Raw genomic sequence first — 20,548 nt, 5'->3', positions numbered from 1 at the left:
CTTTAGGCATTTAGACTGGGCGTGTACAGATTACGTTCACATTTTGCCAAGACTCTGTTGGCTAGATTGAGTGCTGATGATCTGAAGAGATGCTTCTGCAATGGCTGAGATAATACTGGTGATATGTAATATAGAATCCAGCCCAATTACTACAAGCAAAGGACACATTCTCCTTTTGTATGACTAAAACATATTGGCATTGGCTGGTGGGTTAGAAATTACTGACCACTTAATTCACTTGCTTTCTCCTGTCACAGGCTCTGAGGCCAAGAAACCAAAGTGGGATGACTTCAAAAAGAAGAAAAAGGAGTTAAAACAGGCAAGACAGATTAATGACAAAAGTAACTATGATATCATGTCCAAGTCCAAGCAGGTCTGGGAGAAAATCAGAAGGTACGTGTCTAAGACAGTGCTTCCAGTTAAAGTACAGTGATCAGTGTCAAGAACTGAAGCTTTTATTAGGATGTACATAGAATGTAAGCGTAAAGCAAGATGCCTTTAAGGCAGATCTGGCTGGTCTGCTATGGTATATGAGGGTAAGGGTTTGTGCACACTACGGAATTTGGGCGGAAATTGCAAGCAGTGTGCGCATGGCAGTCTCTGCTTTAAATTCCGCCTGTCCCATAGACTCAATCATATTTTGGGGCTTAATTCACCATCCGCCCAAAGAATTGTCAATTCTTTGGGCAGATAGTGGATTGAGCTTCAGAGTATCATTGAGTCTATGGGACAGGCAGAACTTGAAGCAGAGACCGCCGCGCAGACACTGCTTGCAATTTCCGCCTAAATTCTGTAGTCTGCACAAACCCTAATATGGGATCTAGTACATGCCTTATTACATTGTATCTAAAGTCTGCATTTCCCATTCACAAAGAGGAATTGTGAGCTCTAAGGCGGCGTTTACCTATATCCAGTGGTCCGGCATCCTTTTTTGTGACAACTGATGGCAGAAATGCATTGGTTGTCCTATCCTTTTTTTTTTTTACATTAAACATCAAGGCTTGACGACAGAATGCTGCAAGCAGTGTTCTGACGTATAGCATTTCTGGCAATCTGGTGGCACTGTTAACGTGATGGATGCTTTAAACTGTCTAATTTAAATTAATGGGATCAGTTCAAAGATCCATTTCCCTCTGGCACTTTTATCCTGCTCCGGAGGGAAACCCCACCAGATCGCTGGGTGAATGTAAGGCGTATAGAGGAAAGGTTGTCACTTATTGTGGGGGCTCTGACCACAACAGTTCATATCCCTTGTTCCCCTAATGATCATAGTAGAGGGGTAGGCAGTTTTTTATCAAGTGACTGCAATTTGCAAACGCGGTCCTGATTTTATTTTATTCAATGTACAAACCAGGATCAAATCCATGTAAGCAATGGAAATTCTGCAGTACTCACCCATGCCCACTCAAACAGCTGTTCTGCTTTAGTGCTCCCACATTCTACTATTGAAGCCCTATTCTAGGGATATATGAGGGCTTAGGGCTCGTTCACACAGAGCAAAAGCAGCTGAATTTCTGCGCTGAATCAGCGCTGAAATTTCAGCCATTAAAATAGGTGCAGAGCTAATTTCCATTGTGTTGAATGGAAATTCTGTTCTGCAGTTCACACGGTGGAATTTCCGCACTGAACTAATCCGCTTTCCGCCAGAAGAATGAACATGTTCATTCTTCCGCTAGCGGAAGCCTATACAGATCAATGGGGCTCTGATTTTCTGTTTCAGCGCGGAATACGTGCGTATTCAGCGCGGAATACAAGCGCAATACAAGCGGAAATTACGCGCTGAATCAGCACGGAAATGGGGAAAAAAGGGGGGAGGAGGATTCTAGTATATATTCTGGTATAGTCTAGTTTACTCGCCAAATACTCGCTGAATTTCAGCGCTGAATGCATGCGGATTCAGCACGGATTCCTCGAGTATTCCGCGCTGAATTTGTCAAGAGCTGATTACGAGCTGAACACTTTCCTAGCGGAATACGCAGGGATTCTGCTTACATACTGCTTATATTCTGCTCGGAATTCAGCGTCCGTTGATTTCAGGCGGAAATATTTCCTCGCGTAATCCGCCCCTTTTGCTCTGTGTGAACGTAGCCTTATTTCGTATGTGATAACAATTTTCTGGCAAATTTTGGGATGTTTATGATTTATTGAATAAAGGGCAATAATATCTTTTTTTTTTTTTTTTTTTTTTTAGTACTCACTGGGTGTATACATTTTTTTTTTTTTTTTTTTTGTGGGTTATGATTATGGTGGTATTGCTTGTTTTTTTGTTTTTGTTTATTAGTTTTAAAACAAAATAAACAGTTTGTCACCTAAAACCTGTAACATTTTTTTTGCCAATAGGGACTAAAGTTCAAAAACTTGTGACGTGTCATCTCGCCCCCCAACCCCCACCCCCCCCACCCCCCCGGGGAGGTGAATTCTGTACGCTGCTAATACGGGCAGTCTACAGAATTCACCTTCCTGCAGCGCAGGTGAGGGCTTGCCCCTTCGTTCTAGTGATCAGTGGGGTTCTCAGCAGCCGGACCCACACTTATGGCATGTTGCTATGATTTTTTGAAAATGTTACAATTTTGGATTACATAGGTCCTATTGACCAGTTTATAAGAGTAAGGGTGCGTTCACACCTACAGGATCCGCAGCAGATCTGCTGCAGATTTGATGCTGTGTTCAGTTATTTAAATGAAATCTGCTGCGGATCCACAGCAGAAAATACGCTGCGGATCCGGTAAGTGTGAACGTACCCTAAGGATGAATTAAAAAGCTATTCAGATTTTTAGCCTTGCTTTTCCATGGCTGACCATCATGAGTATTATGAGGGTGCGGCTTGAAGTTCCCTGTTTTCGTTTTTTTTTTTTTTTTGTCTTTTTGCTTATACTGTGTTTCAGTGGTGGGCATGGTAAACATAAAAAAGAAACTACTCCCCTTCCTCAATTTCCTGCAGCTGCCATTCTGATGTCTCCCAATCCCTTCTTTTCACGACTTCAGCTGCCTGCTTGACAGTCACAGGGCACAAAAGAGAAAACTGAATATACATGATTTAAATACTTAGGTCTTTCTAATGAAGCTAAAAATAATTACACAACGTACATGTAACATACATGTATTATAAACAGTGAATTATAAACAGTTATAAATCAGTGATACTGTCTGTAGTTGCGGACCCGCAACTACGGACTGGATTCAGATGTGTATCTGTCCCCATCTGCATAGACCCATTGATTGTAGTGCGTGACCCTTGCCGCAATTATGGCCTGTATAACAACATGCCAGTATTCTTCGCGGTCTGGATCACGGCTCTTTTACACATCTGTAGCAACTACAGATGTGTAAAAGGGCCTATTGAAACGAATAGGTGTAATACTGATGTGTAAAAGAGGCCTTAATATTAGTGTCTGCTGGTTTACCTGGTTACTGAAGTTTACATTTGTATCAGTTGTTGTAAGAGAAAAAAACATACGACCAGGTGCTGTTGCCAGAAGTTAAAGGGAAACAGTTTTGGTGCAAATCTTCAGTCACAACCTTTAAAAACCATAATTATCAGAATTATTATCAAGAATATTTATCTTTAGTCTCCTGAGACACTCCTGAGGTCTACTATACAAAGATTATTAATTCTGGCAATGTATTTCATGGTTTTGGCAGATGTTTGCACCAAGAATGTGTTTTCCAGCTTGTCAGTGTCGGACAAGGTTGACACCTGATGCACCATGTGTTTTATTGTAATATTGCACTTGTTTCAGTGCTTAACAGTAAAATAAAGCTCCACTACCTCTTTTTCTTGTTTTTGTGTCTAGAAAAGACTGTGATGCCTCAAAGAGATCCAAACTGGTAAAAGAACTAGAGAAGCTGCTTCAAGGAAACGTGAAAAGTGTAAGTGACGCTGATCAGATGGCTCCACAGCCGGGGTGGGGGCATATAATATGATGATTACACGCTCTGTGCTCAGGATTTAATTGCTTTTACTTAGGATGAAATCAATGAGAGCAGCTTTGATTGCAGGAGACATAAGTCAGTGTAATTAGGTTAAGTAACAGATCAATATACATTCCAGTTACATGAGCCTATTTTGTAGTGTATGTGAAGGTAAGCCCAGGGCGTGTAATGAAAGCTTTATTATACCTCACGCATCTGAAGGGTTTGATTGTTACTTTCTACTCAATAGGCTTTCAATTATAATTGCCACATAATTTCTGTAGAATGGTAGGGATTACAGTGTCACAGAGGTGTGTGATAGAGCATATATTGTATATCCATGCTGCCAGTTTCCCATTGCCGATTACATGAGCGGTACATACTTCCTATCCATGCTGCTCTGTGATACGGTGTGGGACTAAAAAACATATATTTTCCCCAGGCTTACAGTGTCACAGAGGAGTGTCTGTGACATTGTCAGAGCTCATCCCGTACAGGTTAAGCCCGCTCTTCATCCGAGGGCTGCAGCTTTAAGCCGCCAGTTGCCAGCCTGAGGAGGCAGGTGGGACTGAAGCCGAAGCTTCAGATGGAGAGCGGCCAGGTTGAGCCTGTGAGGGGCGGGCACTGACAGTGTCACAGACATTACTCTGCGCTGTCAGCCTCGGGAAAAATAATTTTTTTTTTATTTGCACGCTGTATCACAGAGCAGCATGGCTGGTAAGTATGTACTGCTCATGTGATCTGCAATGGTAAACTTGCAGCATGTGTATATGCATATCCATGTTGTCAGTTTCCCATGACGTTTTCTGGACATCATTGTTTCACAACCAGGAGTTTGGGAGCCACCTGTAGACCATATTTTCCATGACAAAAACCTGTAATTTTAACATGGGTTGTGTCGACTTTTGATATCCACTGTACTTTGTAGGAATCTGTAAGTGGAAATGTCGTCTGCTGACACCCTGCAGATTTGGCTGCTTCCTACTTTTAAGATGAGCTCTCCACTGCAGTGATGGCCTATTCAGCCGGACACTGACTGCTGCGGCTTTCCACCTTACTCTGTGATTGGTTGAGTGGGTGTTCCCTGCAGTGAAGAGCTAGTCTTAAAAGAAGAAAGTAGACAGAGCTGGGGAGTACCAGATGACGTCACAGTGGGTAAGATAGGGGAGTATGTTTTCTTGAACACATTTGCATATTGCACACATATAGAAAAGAAACACATACACAATCTGACACAGTTGCCCACATGTATACATTCTCTCTCACACACGCACACACCTTCTGTAATGGCTTTCGTGGTTACTAGGAAATTACTTACTCCAGCCAACAGTAATATAGAATCGCTGGAACTGTAACCCTCTCCCTCCATCTCTTTTGATCCGACTTCAATACATAATGCCATCTGCTACTGAGAAATAAACATCTTCCATGTAGTGTTCACTTTTCACCACTAGGTGGCAGATAATTTCATACAGAAGATCTAAAAGTACAAGAGCCTACTGGGAGGTTTTAACCCTGTAAAACATTCGATTTGGTTTTAATGTGAATCTGTCACCCCTCCAGTAACTCACAGAAAGCTACTGGTAACTTTGAACAAGTTGTAAGCAAACAATGTCCAGGCATACCCTTTTAACCCTTAGACGACCCAGGGCATATAGTTACGCCATGGAAGTCTGTCTCCAGACGACCTAGGGCGTAACTGTACGCCCTGGGTGTTTCTCCCGCCATGAAGCGCGCTCCGGAGCGGAGCGCGCTTCACAGCAGATGGGGGCCGGCTGCAGTGAGCAGCCGGGACCTCACCGGTAATGACACGCTGCAGCGATCGCTCTGCCGCGTGCCATTAACTCCTTAAACACCGCGATCGTGGCGCGACCGTGGCGTTTAAGTGTAAGTGACAGGGGGAGTCCCCTGTCACTTACCGATCGGGACCCCCGCAGTGTGACTGCGGGGGTCCCGATCGGTAAAACGGACTGCCGGAGGTCTCTCACCTTCCTCCGTGCGGTCCGATCGGCGATCTGCTACACTGAGCCTGCACAGGCAGGCTCACTGAGCAGATCGCCGATAACACTGATCAATGCTATGCCTATGGCATAGCAATCATCAGTGTAGAAATCAAAGTACTGTATGTACAAGTCCCCCAAAGAGACTTCAAATGTGTAAAAAAAAAAAAAAAGTTAAAAACACTAACACACTACCCCAAAACCCATCCCCCAATAAAAGTTGAAATCACCCCCCTTTCCCATTATATAAATAAAACATATAAAAATAAATAAACAAATAAACATATAATATACCGTAGCGTGCGTAATTGTCCGATCTATTAAAATATAACAAGCGTCATTGCGAACGATAAACAGCGTACACGAAAAGAGGGAAAAAAGTGCGCAGATTACCGATTTTATGTTACATTATATATAAAAAAAATAATAATAAAAATGATCAAAACGTCCGATCTTCACAAATATGGTATTAATAAAAACTAGAGATCATGGCGGAAAAAATTACACCCCATACAGCCCCGTAGGTGAAAAAATAAAACCGTTATAAGCGTCACAATAGGGCCATTGTATTTATAATTAATTGCCAAAAAAAAGGATTTCATTAAAAAAAAATATATAACATTACAGAATCTGTGTAACCTGCATATGGTTGTGTTCAGACTGACCTATAGAATAATGGTATCATGTCGCTTTTACCATATAGTGCATTAGGTAGACACAGGAACCCCCCAAACGTTACCATATTGCATTCTTTTTTGCGATTTCACCAGTTTATATCTTCATAAATAATATATTTGGAATTCCATCATACATGTTATGGTAGAATGAAAGACGCCATTACATAGGACAACTATTCCTGTAACAAATAAGCCATTACATGGCCTTGTAGATAAAAAAAATGAAAGTGCTAGAGCTCTTAGAAGGGGAGGAGGGAAAAACGAAAACACTAAGATTAAAATTTGCACGGTCCACTGGGTCATTTTGGGCCTGGTCCTGAAAGGGTTAAATATGGGGTTGTGCTCTTGTTTTGATTAAAAAAACAACACATTTTAATCCAGCTATGACTGTATCTAAGAGTCAGGGACTAAGGTTCCTGTACTAGCATTTTTTATTTTGGGTAAAATATTATTCTCTTTTTGTCTCTTGCCATAGCTGCCATTTTTAGTTATTGTACTGATTGCGCTATTTATTTTAACCATCTGTATTGTGCCTAACAGATTGCATTTGCCCATGACACTACAAGAGTGATCCAGTGTTACATAAAACATGCAAACGAGAAACAGAGGAATGCAATTTTTGAAGAACTTAAAGGTATTATTTTGTATAGTTATTTTGTATAGTTATGCATGCTGTCTGTTCATTGTGATGTCTTGTATTGTTTTATTGGCAAGGCACAGCAAATGACCTATGTATAGCTGAAAGTATACCTGTCACATAAAAAAAGACATGTTTTTTTATTGGTCACAGTCTGGGTGTTCAGACCCCCACTAATAATTAGATGCCAGCTCAGCTTTATCTAAGCAAGGAGAAGCTCTTGGATAAGCTCTTCTTTTCCCAACTCTGTGATCTATCTGGCTACAGTAGACAGGCTCCATAGACGTACTATAGAGACAATCTCCTTCAGCGAGATGGGAAAGGCAGCAAGTCCAGGAGTGAATTGCTTAGCCAAGCCAACTCTATCTAAAGATCAATGGGGTCCTGAACACCCCAAACTGACCAATCAAAATGTTTTCCATGTCAAAAGTGATGTTGCCAATGGGGGGCAAATTTTGAGCAGATGACTTGACAGGTTTTTTTTCCATCTCAAACTTTTATATGCCATATATGTCTGATAGACATGGGATCCGCATCTGTCTCTAAAATGACACCCTCCCACAGCGTCATTGGGCCTAGTTGTTGTGGAGGAAGGTGACTGGGCTCCAGTGCCTGTTCTACACAGTTACTCCCATAGACTGTAATCTCAATTGCGTCAACAGTTTATCTCCATGAGTTGCACCTTTTGCTTAAAGGGGAAGTCTGGGCAAAATAATTTTAAGATATGTTATTGCCAAACAAAAGTTATGAAAATTACTAATAGACACTTATTATGGGAAACGCACCTATAGTGCATTTTCCCTGCACTTACTACAGCACGGCGTGTTCAGGTCTCTGTAAAGTTGGTGATGTCATGTCACATAAACTGCTGATTTCTGCTGCTCCAGTCTGTCCACCCGCTGCAGCAGGAGCCGGCAGTTTATGTGACGTGACATCACCAACTTTACAGAGACCTGAACACGTCATGCTGTAGTAAGTGCAGAGAAAATGCACTATAGGTGCATCTCCCATTATTAGTGTCTATTAGTAATTTTCAGAACTTTTGTTGGACAATAACATCTCTTAAAATTATTTTACCCGGACTTCCCCTTTAACTTCCAAGTTAAGGAACATAAACATTAAAATAGTCACACTCAAAAGACCCTAAAGGAAACTCTCCTGCCACCAAAAAAGATGGAGAGAAGGCACCCACACCAACCCCAAAGTCATACTTTCAGATATCTATGAATCTATGGTTTAACGCAACTGTGTGGGAACCTATACAGAAAATTACTCTTTGATATTTGGCTTTACTAGAGTTATTGATGTATGAAAGAGTAATGTACCTGTCACTTAAAAAAAAAATGTAAGTGCTGTAGAGGCATGTCTAAACTTTTGAATGGACGGAGTCTGAGTATTCAAACCCTGACTGTTTAATAGAATGAGTGTGACTGAGCGCTTCCCTTTTGCTGCTCTAAACTGATACAGACTCTCAATGTAAGTCTATGGGACCAACTTGGTCACATGCCACGGAGCTGGAAGAGCATGCCTAGCAGCCACTTCTCCCAGATCGTTTTAACAGTCAGACAGGGTCTGCATATCTGGAGCCCAACCAACCCCTACAATATGTCAAAAGTGACCGTGCCCATCTAATTGCTCAAAGTTGACGTTACTATGAATACACAACACTGCATTAATAATCATTATAAATCTCTTATGTTTCCAACAGAACACATAGTGGACTTGAGCAAGTCTAAATATGCCCGAAATATTGTGAGGAAGTTCCTTATGTATGGGTAAGTTCTTGTTATACGTAGCTTTATAAATCACTCTTTTTGATATTGTAAATCATAAAACCCAATGAAAGATCAAGGGGGCACTCCCTCCACTTTAAGAAAAGAAGGTTCAATCTCCATAAATGACAAGCCACCTTAACCAGTGAATCAGTGGACCAGGAGCTGGTCCCAGCAAAAACAGTGGAGAGCTTCAGAACAGGCTTAGACAAGTTCTTAGAACCAAATAACTTTAATGGGAATCTAGAAATATAGAATTGTTTGAAAGCCAATCCAGTCTGATCTCCAGAAAGGGATCCAGAGGGAAGGAGCTTTCTCTTTGAGGACAGATTGGCTCATGCCTGATATTTCTTTGAGGGGAATAATGCTCTTCAGCTGGCCCGTACTTCTTACCTTCATCCACGTCTTCCCACTGCTCATAGTTGATTGTGGATATGTGTCTTTTATTCATTTTGTTCATTATTAGAGATGAGGCAACTTGAGCATGCTAGAGTTCGATCGCTCAGCATTTGAGTGTGGGTGGCTGAAGACATTGGATGCAGCCCTAAGGAGTCTGGGAAAACATGGAAACAGCCTATGGCCTATTGCTGTATCAATGTTTTCCTGGACTCCCTAGAGCTGTATCCAACTTCTTTAGCCACCTGTAATCAAATGCTGAGCGATCGAACTCTTGCATTTTCGAGTCACGCTCATCTCTCTTCATTGTAAATTATGTAGAGCAAAGATAAGAACAAAACAGATCTAACAGTGAATCCATTAGTATTCTAGATCAGTTTGTTAAACTTTATGATATACAGTATGTGAATTTGGTATATTTGCTACGTGTCCTATATGCCTATAAGTTTGATTCCCATACCAGTGTGCTTTTTCTTTATTTCATATTACATATAAATATACATTTCTACATGTTACATGTTTTGTGATGGAAAATACACTTGTAATTGTGTTCTTTGTATCCAGGCTATAATTAACAGGTATCATTCCACTATATTAACAGGTCAAAACCACAAATTGCAGAAATAATAAAAAGTTTTAAAGGACAAGTGAAGAAACTTTTACGGCATTCCGAGGCTTCATATATTGTTGAGTATGCGTATAACCACAAAGCCATTTTAGAACAGAGGAACATGTTGTGTGAAGAACTGTATGGAAACACATTTCGCTTTTACAAGGTAAATGGAGTACACATCTAGTCTATGGGATTTAGGATCTTCCTTAAAGGGGTACTCCGGTGCTGATAAAAACAACAAAAAAATGGTTTTTACACTTACCATCCTTAACATAGTTTTTACATTTACCATCCCTCCTGAGTCTGTCTCTGTTTAAATTTCCTGCTGTTATTTGATAGATTTGGATCACTGAGTAACTTTAAAGTGAACATGTCCAAGTCGGAGGTCTTAAATGTCTCGTTGCCATCCGCGGAAGCTGCCGCATTGCAACATGCTTTCTCATTCCGCTGGCAGTCAGAAAGTATTACCTATCTGGGTATCCAGGTCCCGTCCGTGCTGCACCGTCTTTATTCACTAAATTATTTGCCCATGCAACAGCGTATCCTGTCTGAGCTGCAACACTATATGCATAAACCGACCTCGTGGTTTGGGGCGCATACATGTTATAAAGATGGACATATTGCCAAAACTTCTCTACCTCTTCCAGACGGTCCCTATTAGTGTGTCTCCTAGTTTTTTTTAGAGCTCTGCAACGAGCTATATCCAAATTTGTGTGGAACTCATGCCGGCCGCGGATAAGATTTTCCACGCTTACTAAACACAGGAACAGAGGTGGGACTGGCTTACCTGATCTAAAAATTTATCACGCTGCTGCGACTTTGGTAAGGGTGTTAGATTGGTCTAAGAGCGACACGATCAAACGATGGGTCAAATTGGCTGATTTGGCTACCTTGGCGGACGTTCATGGACTCCGAGGGTTTCCTAAATTGCGATGGTGGTTCGGTTCACTGAGCGGAGCTGTTTTGTTTTTCTTCCCCTTTCTCCCCCGATTCTCCCTCCCCCACCTAGTGTGTGTTGTCTTGTTTGTCTTTTCTACTCTTCTTGTTTCTCAGCCTACATTCGTGATAGTGCACCAGTTGAGCGCCAGCATATGTCATGTTATCTGTCAGCTGAGAGTTTATAGTTGTCTTGTTTATGATTGCTATTTTTTACAAAAACTTGGGTTCAATATTCTATGAGACAGCTTATGTATGGATAAAACATGTGATCATTTTATCTGCATTTTTCTGATAGACTATCCTGGTTGGTCCTTTTTTTTTTTATTTTTATTCTCTGCGCTATATTTTGGAATGTTCCATATTTGCTAGCTGTGAACCCTTTAATAAAAACAGATTGAACATAAATTTCCCGCTGTTTGCAGGTCCTTGAAGCTCCAGTTTGTGGATTAATTTTTTCTTTACTACCCGATTTGGGCTTTCCCATGATGCACTTTGTCTCCTGTGATGTCTAACTGAGGGTGCCTTCACACCTACCGTATCGCAGTAGAAAATCCGCTGCGGATCCGCAGCAGATCCGCAGCGGATTTAACTAAATGAATGAACACAGCACTAAATCTGCACTTACAAATCTGCTGCGGATCTGCAACGGATTTGACAGTGCGTATTTAATGCTGTGTTCATTCATTTAGTTAAATCTGCTGCGGATCCGCAGCGGATTTTCTACTTCGATACGGTAGGTGTGAAGGCACCCTGACTCTGTAAAACTGTTAGATGGCTTACAGCTTGTTCAGCCAATTAGAGCTGAGCAACCTGAGTCATCTGACAAAGGGAGGCTGGCTAACAGGGCTTAGATCAGTTTCCCTCTTGATGATGTCATTGTCACAAAATGGCTGCCACAGAGCAGCCTGGGGTCAACAGTTATTAGGTAAGAATGGGTTTAATTCACTTCCTGGTGAGGGGTTGAGGGAGGAAAAGAAAGGGAATGGGGGCAGATGATTGAAGCATATTACAAAGTTACATAACTTTGTAATGTGTTTCAATTACTTGGAAAAAGCTTTTCGCTGGAGTACCCCTTTAAAGGTCTATACACGTAACTGGTCTTCAGTAAATCATACATGTCCCCACTGAACAACCATAATGTTGAAATTGATGGTCCCTTACATTACATTACAATAGGACCCTTGTTTTTTACAATTATGCAAAGTGTTGCATAATTATATTTAATTGTTGCATAATTAAGCATGGTGTTGGTTATGCAAAGCAGAAACATGGTTGGAGTATTCTATTTAAAGGGGTTTTGCAGCTATTTAGCACCACATACTGGAGCTCAGTTCCCATTCACTTCAGGGATACTACTATACAATGAATGCAATTTGTCTTCCTGACCCTTTTAGTATATAATCCAGGGCACGATAAGTGAATAGGCCATCAGTCATATATGCCCACAAAAAGGCCTCTTAGTCTCCAAAACCAACAATCGGACCCGATTTTTCCATTGACTGTGCACTACAATTAATTAATTGCTGCATTTGGGTGGCAAATAAGATGATTTGCACATAAAGTCTTTCTTTTTATTCCTTTATTGTTCCAATAAACTAAATTTGCTTAGAATTACAATGCTTTTTTAACCATCTCTGTGGTGTTGGTTAGCTTAGTTTAATTTCCTGTTTTTATTTTATTTTAGTCAGCTATTCATCCATCTTTAGACCAGGTGCTGGAGGCCCAGCCGGAAAAGAAGGAATCTATTTTGGAAGAAATGAAACAGATTCTTGTACCTTTAGCACAAAAGTAAGTTATCATTTAGCGCTTACTAGTTTCCTTATAAATTGCTATAAGATTAGGTAAAGTTGGCCACAGTTCATTGCAGTTGTGTACTTCACAGCCACAGCTACATACACCATCACATAACTTCACAACAGCTGGATATTTTTGGGAGGTGTGTGGGGGGCGTTGACAACATAGGTTTGTTTTTAAAACTCACAACAAAGTGGAAGAGGTTTATACACAAAAAGATTGTTTAAAGAATGGATTAAGTTGTGCAATGTCCATATGTTCCATAAGCTACATCTATGTCAACAGGAACTTGTGCTCTGCAAAAACTGATGCCATCCGATATGTAGCCATAAGCCACAAAAAATATATGCATATAATACCAGTGACTGTTTTTTAAAGTGCCCATTTTAAAGTACCATGTTTAAATATCCAAACTAATTATGAATAATCACCTTCATTCACCTTTGCGTCAAACATGCATCATAAGCAAATACTACTACTATAATATGGTAATTCATATGTAAAAATGCATACTCAACTAGATGCCTTAAAGGAAATCCAAGCTGGTGGCACCACTGGACAGATATCAGTAAAAGTGATCAGAACATACCTTACCTTATTGCCAATTTCTGTTTTTTTATTTGCAGACATCAGTACAGGCGATTTTAAGAAACTTTTGTCATTTGGGTTTATTAGCCGAAAAATGCATTTTTATCATGAAAAAGCAGTTTGAAGCTCTCCCCCGTCTTCATGATTCTCTTATGGAGAAGGGAGGGGTTGAGGGAGATGAGGCACCAAAACAGGACAACAAAGAGTTAATTTACAGCTACATCACTGCGCTATCTCCTCTGAAGTTAGCACTTACCTCTCTGACCTCTGAATACCGGCTTTTACCCAGGTCCTGCTGTGTAATTCTTTGTTCTCTGCTGGCGACTAATCTCCCTCCTCCCCCCTCCCCTCTTCATAAGTTACACAGGGCTCGACTGATGTAAAAGAGTTAAGATTTCCTGATAATGAGCAGTGAATGAGAGCGAGGAGGTGTGTGTGTGTGTGTGGGGGGGGGACTTGGGGAAAGTCTTTTTGAATGCAGATAATGGCATATTTGCCTTATAAGCCCAATTAAAAAGCTTCTTAAAATCGCCTGGACTATTGATTTCTGGAAAAAATAAAATTAAGTATGTCAGTGACATACATTTTTTTTTATATATATATATATATATATATATATATATATATATATATATATATATATATATATATATATATGTATGTGTGTGTGTATTAATTATATAAAAATTATTATTTTTTTTTTTTTAAAAGCCTTTATTTATGCTGTGAATAGTGTCCAGAAGGTGGGGCCTATTGTTCCCTGCACCCTAGCACCGCTACACTTCACTGTTCTGTATGCACAGTGCATATTTCTGATTTATGCAAAGAGGTTGGCATACAGCACAGTGCAGCGTAGCAGTGTTAGGGCCCAGAGAACAATAGGACCCACCTCTGTAACATTACTCATGGCCTGAATAAAAGCTTTATTAATAGGAATAAAAACATAGACACAAGCAACAAAGGTATGTTATATTGCTTTTATTGATATCTGTTGGTATTCAGTGGTGCTAAGTTTCATCTCATATACAAAATAACCCTTACCAATAATCATAAATCTAATGTAATGTGTTTACTGAGGCTGCTTTTATCTTGCTATAAATGGGTGGTTTTTTGCTCCCATATTAAGGATTCAATACCTGACCCTTCTGCGTTCTGATGAGAAGTCTGGATGTTGTGTCCATAACATGGGAACAATGAACCATACATATTGTGTCTTTTCTCACTGATGGAAATCTTTTCTACCTCTCAGAAATGTTTTAAACATTCCTGTAGTAAATATTGCTAGGATTTCACCGTTTTAGGCCCTGTTCACACATTGGCCAGGTCAAACAATGGCCAAAGTCTGAGATGTTCACCTGGTCGATACTGCAGTATTGGCCTAATGAACATTAATTTATTTCAGTGCTTCTCAAACTGTGAGGGGGGCCTCACCAGTGAGGCACCCCCTAGTTGTTGGTGAGGCCCAGATGGGGAGGCAGTTTTGACAAAAGTAACTATGATCTGCACAGTCCTCCAAAATCTCCATTTTAGCAACATTATTAATTTATTTCATACTTGCTTGCTTTATTATATCTAGAGCTTGGAAGACAGGTGAAAGGTATCCCTAGCATTATTTTCAGCTTTTAAATGGACTTTCACCACAGATGGTGAGGCCCCGGCACCCTCTTGGTCAGTCTGGTGAGGCCCAGGCCATTGCCTTGGTCTGTTGGGTGAGGCTCCAGTAGAAATAGTTTGAGAAGCTCTGCTTTATTTTAATTGGAATGTGGGCCCACTCAAATTTGCCATAGACCTCAGCATGGAGCCATACCTTACACTGTGAGTACAGGCTGTTTTGTACAGCTGCTATTCACTGAATAGCGGCCGCACAAAATAGACCTGTCAGTTATTTTGTGTGTATACACTACAGCCATGGTTACATACACTGTAATGTGGTTGTTGTAATTTAACAACGGTCGTTGTTGCAGCACGCAACAACGGCCATTGTTTAATGTGAAAATACAGTGTGCGAATGTGGCCTTACAATGTAACAGTTTTTGCTAAGGAAGCAGTTGTGGCTTTTATGCTAAAGAATGGGTGTGGATAAGATAGCAACAGTGTAAAAAGTATAAACGTTATTGATGTTTCTTAGGCTAGGTTCACACTGCGTTTTCAGCATCCGTTTAACGCATCCGTTTTTTGAAAAAACGCATGAAAAACGGATTGCAAAAAACGGATTCATTTGTGTGCATCCGTTTTTCCATTGACTTCCATTATAAAAAAAACGGATCCGTTTTTTTTGGCGGACCAAAAAACGTTGCTGACCCTATTTTTCTGGACGTTAAAAAAAACGGATCCGTTAAACGGATGCTGAAAACGCAGTGTGAACCTAGCCTTAGAAACTCGCAAACATGTCAAACACTCAGCATTTGACTCCCCCTACCTGGAGAAGTGGGATGCACCCTAGGGCTGCTATAAATACATAGAAACGGCATATGGCTACATCCATGTTTTCCAGGACTCCCTAGGGCTGCATCCCACTTCTCCAGCCTCTGGGAGTCAAATGCTGAGGGTTTATGTGCATGTTTGTGTATGTGGTGAAAGAGCTTGGTGCAACTTGAAACTATAATTTGTGTCCTGATTAATGTCCATGATTGTGGAGTCATTAAGGTTCACTGTATATATAGTCAATAAAGGTTCACTGTATATATAGTCAATAAAGGTTCACTGTATATATCTGTTTATATTTTAGTCTTAGGCTAGGTTCACACTGCCTTTTTGCAATCCGTTTTTATCATCCGTTTTTTGCAAAAACGAATGAAAAAAAACTGATGCATTTGTGTGCATCCGTTTTTCCATTGACTTCCGTTGTAAAAAAAAAAAACGGATCTGTTTTTTTTGACGGACACAGAAGTAGTGTCAGCTACGTTTTTGTGTCCGTCAAAAAAAACCAGATCCGTTTTGATCCCTTTTTTTTGTTTAGAATGGAACTCAATGGGAAAATAGATCAAAACAGATGCACACAAATGCATCCGTTTTTTGCAGAAAACTAATGAAGAAAACTGATTGCAAAAACGCAGTGTGAACCTAGCCTTACAAATCCTGTAGACAGAAAGATTGTAGATAAGAAACTGTATATGTAGATTAGGAAAGTTCCCACACACCCTTTCCATGTTAAAAATAAAAATAAAAAATTGTTAGAATATTGGGCAGGACCCTGAGCAGAATCTGAGGAACCAAGGAAAATATTAGTTAGTTGCATTACACATAGTGTTGTAGGAGATTTACAAAGAGCAAAAGCTGTTTTGGTACTTAAAGCTTAAATGGGGCAGACTCAAGTAGAACATACCCTTCTAATATAAAAAGCTGGATTACAGCTTTTGATATGGGACATTTTTTGGGAAATGCCTTAAAGCATATTAAAAATATGAAGGAAGAACCATTGAAATGTACGTGCTGCTTAGCCACACTTTGCATAGGAAGCTGTGTTTGAGAAGTTTTCCATTTGTAACAACAGATCTATTTCCTATCAATGGAGGCCCAGACCAGGCTGACGATCAACACAAAGATCAATCAATGAATTGTTGTTGTAACTTATGGCAGTGATACCACACGTCCACCTTCAGACTTGTAGTATGATGCCTGGGACATCATAATCATGGTTTGTCCTTGACAAGTTGCCCTTGACCCTGCTATCAGACCTTTCCTCAGGTTACATGGAGAATTACTGTAATAAATCCTGCTCCATAAAGGCCAGTTGATCAGCACGCAGTAGATGGTAAAGCTGACTTGATGCATCGTTCCCAAGGCACAGCTGCAGTGCTGCACAGTCGTCAGACATTTTCCTATATAACATATATGAAGTTAGGTAAAATGACAATGTGTGTAGGCTTTCCCCCTGCCATATACTAGTCAGTGTTCTGTCTGAGATGATGGAAGTCTGGTTACTGCCTCTGTATAGATAAATGTAGTGTAATACAGTATTTTTATATCCTCAGGGAAGCAGTAATAAAGCATTCATTGGTACATAAAGTTTTTCTGGACTTCTTTACCCATGCAAGTTCGAAAGTAAGATCGGTATGTATACATTAATTGTTAGCTGAAATTCAGTGTGTTGTGTGTTATCTTTTTTAGCAGCCAAGTCTTGTTTTTCTGGTTAGAAAACATTGTTATGCGTGTCAGGTCTGTGTTTTTTTTTTTTATTTCAGTCAAAGCTCTACTTTTGATAATATCAAACAGTCCCCCAGGAACAGTATGGTCCCTTGATCTTGGCTTTGCTTCTCCGTTTACAGTTTTTTTCTTTGTTTTTCTCCAGGAAATGATTGAGGCCATCAGAGAAGCTGTCATTTATATGATCCATACACATGATGGTGCTCGAGTAGGGATGCATTGCTTATGGCATGGCACACCTAAGGTATGTTAACTTCTGAAAGGAATAGTTGTTTTTTTTTGTTTTTGTTTTTTTTGAGGTTTAAAGAGGTAGTTCAGAAAAAAAAAAAATCTTTCAGATCAGCTGGTGCCAGAAAGTGCCAGAGATTACTTATCAGCTGCTGTATACTCTACAGGAAGTAGTATTATTTCCAGTCTGTAAATCAGGAGAGGCTTTCTATGGGGATTTGCTACAGCTCTGGACAGTTCCTGACATGGACAGAGGTGTCAGCAGAGAGCACCATGTCAGACTGGAAAGAATATATCACTTCTTGCAGGACATACAGCAGCTGATAAGTACTGGAAGACTTAAGATTTTTTTTTTAAATAGAAGTAAATTACAAATCTCTGGTACCAGTTTATTCTAAAGATTTTTTTTCCACTGAACTACCCCTTTAAATTGTTTTAGCAAACTTTGCATAGGTGAAAAGTACAAGTTAATATAGGAAACTTTAGTGTATCTTATCAGACAAAAATGCTTACTTGTTCCATTTTCTGCTAAACTCTCATCCTATCCCAAAATTAGCTTAGCAAAGATTTCAGTTTATTGGTTATGACTAGAGATGAGCGAACCTCGAGCATGCTTGAGTCCATCGGAACCCGATCTTTCGGCATTTGATTAGCGGTGGCTGCTGAACTTGGATAAAGCCCTAAGGCTATTTAGAAAACATGGATATAGTCATTGGCTGTATCCATGTTTTCCAGACAACCTTAGAGCTTTATCCAACTTCAGCAGCCACGCTCGGATGGACTCGAGCATGCTCGAGGTTCGCTCATCTCTAGGTATGACTTGTAACTAGCTCAGGGATCCAGATTGCAAGTCTATGGAGTCGGGAGTAGATGGGAGGGAAGTGCAGAGAGGATGAAAGAGAGCTAAAAGACAACTTAACAACTTACAGAAATCTGAAAAGTGCCATACCCAAGATTAATAATGGCAAGATATAGTCCTTCTCCTCAAGTAAGCCTGTGGAATTGGCTAAACTATGAAATTATCACATTATCTTGCATGGTAAACTGTGTAAGCGCAAAAACCCGCAATTTTTGGTCACCTTCAATCTGGAAAAATTGGAATAAAAAGTGATCAAAAAGTCACATATATGCAAGCAAGATACCGATAAAAAGTACAGATCTTGGTGCAAAAAGTGACCTCTCAGCCCCATAGACCAAAAAATGTAAAAGCGTTATAATATATAGCAGATCAGATTAGAGCAATTTTAAACACATTTAAAAAAAAAAATAATAATTTTAAAGGTTTTATTTTTTTAAAGCCGTAAAATAAAATTAAAGCTATATAAATTGCCTATTGTACATTTAATTGTAATGTCTTGAAGAACAAGGGTCTGTGTCCTTAATAGGTTAAGGGCAGATGGTGCATTTTACACACCAGTCTTTAACTAGAGTTAGTGGCTTTTGCGACTGTCTATGTCGGCAAATAGATATTCTTGCCAGCTGGCTTAGGTTCCAGCTATATTTCACACCAATTCTGACATGAATTATAACAAAAAATCTGCAAGACTGCGGAGACCACGCGCCCAACTTGTACAGAAAGTGACAAGTGTTACTCTAATGCACTAAATAGTCAAATTTTGCTTGTGCAAAAAAAGTGTGATATTTGTATGCCAGTTTTTTGGCACACTTTGATTTTCTCGCTAAAAGTATATGTCCAGCTTCAGAAAGCATTTATCACGTCCTATATATATGAGACATTTTTATCAGAGGACTTGTTCAGAGGTGTGTGCATATGTTGTAAAGAGTTTTGATCAGTCCGGGTGTTTAGACCTGTACCGATTGGGAGAACGAGCCGGGAGAGGACCGCATTGCAGCACGTCCTCTCCCCGCCCTGTGTATGAAAAAAAAAAAAAAAAAAAAAAAGAGTCCAGCTCCTTTATAAGCCCCACTTATTTTTTTTTTTTTTTTTTTTTTTTTTTTTAAACACAAACCCTGACTGATCAAAACTTTTTGACGTGTCTCTATGACATGTCAAAAGTGTTTTGAAACAACAGGTAATCTTTAAAGAGAATGTACCATTAGACTAGTAAAAATGAGCCATACATACTGCCCTATCAGCGCTGCATTGTACTGTCCGGCCGTGTGGAGCTTTTTTCATTTTGGCGCCCGATTCCCGTTATTCCCTGAAGCACAGGAGGCCGGCCCGGTGCCTGAAATTCCACCTCCTCTCCGCCCCCCTCGGTGACGCAACGTCCTCAGGTTGCACTGGCACGCCTCCCAATCTAATTGCGGCCCGCCTCCTGTCTTCTGCCTGGCCGCAGAGTCCTCTCACCGGTTCCCGAGCGCCGTCATCAGAGGCGTGCCAGTGCAACCTGAGGACGGTGCGTCACAGAGGGGGGCGGGGAGGAGGTGGAATGTCAGGCGCCGGGCTGGCCTCCTGTGCTTCAGGGCGGCTAATTAGCATATACATATATTGGCGGAAATAACTGGAACCGGGCGGCGACTGTGTAGTGTGGGCACCAAACAGCTGATCAGCGGGGATGTTGGGCATGGAACATATGTCAACAGGTATATATATGCACAGTGCACACAGACAACAGTGAAAACATGTACATACACACAACAGTAGACACTCTAGCTAATAGTTAGAGCTGCCCCAGTAGATATATTTGCCCCCCAGCAGGTAGATAATTGCCCCTATCAGAGATAAATATACTTGCCTCTCTGCCGCCTCTTAGTCCTGTGGTGTAAAGCAGCTTACTAAAGGAGACGAAGTGCTGGCAGTCAGGACTCCTGCTAGAACACAGTGTGCTGGGGTAAGAGCCAGGACAACATGCCCAGCAGCCTGCCAGTGTCGGGGGCCGGGG

General features: G+C 40.6%; 1 protein-coding gene across 1 annotated transcript in view; it reads left to right on the top strand.

Annotated features, from left to right (window-relative positions):
* PUM3 (pumilio RNA binding family member 3) overlaps positions 1-20,548 on the top strand; it is a 59,579-nt gene that overhangs the window by 8,171 nt on the left and 30,860 nt on the right. The window contains exons 4-11 of the mRNA XM_069964276.1: positions 258-393; positions 3,795-3,870; positions 7,130-7,223; positions 8,935-9,001; positions 9,996-10,170; positions 12,631-12,734; positions 17,303-17,381; positions 17,620-17,718. Of these exons, the coding sequence (XP_069820377.1) occupies positions 258-393; positions 3,795-3,870; positions 7,130-7,223; positions 8,935-9,001; positions 9,996-10,170; positions 12,631-12,734; positions 17,303-17,381; positions 17,620-17,718 (830 nt within the window). The remainder of the gene's footprint in view (positions 1-257; positions 394-3,794; positions 3,871-7,129; positions 7,224-8,934; positions 9,002-9,995; positions 10,171-12,630; positions 12,735-17,302; positions 17,382-17,619; positions 17,719-20,548) is intronic.

The sequence above is a fragment of the Dendropsophus ebraccatus genome, chromosome 3, assembly GCF_027789765.1.
Source record: "Dendropsophus ebraccatus isolate aDenEbr1 chromosome 3, aDenEbr1.pat, whole genome shotgun sequence".
NCBI lineage: Eukaryota > Metazoa > Chordata > Amphibia > Anura > Hylidae > Dendropsophus > Dendropsophus ebraccatus.
The sequence above is the reverse complement of the archived record's forward strand: the minus strand, read 5'-3'. Positions and strand labels throughout refer to the sequence as shown.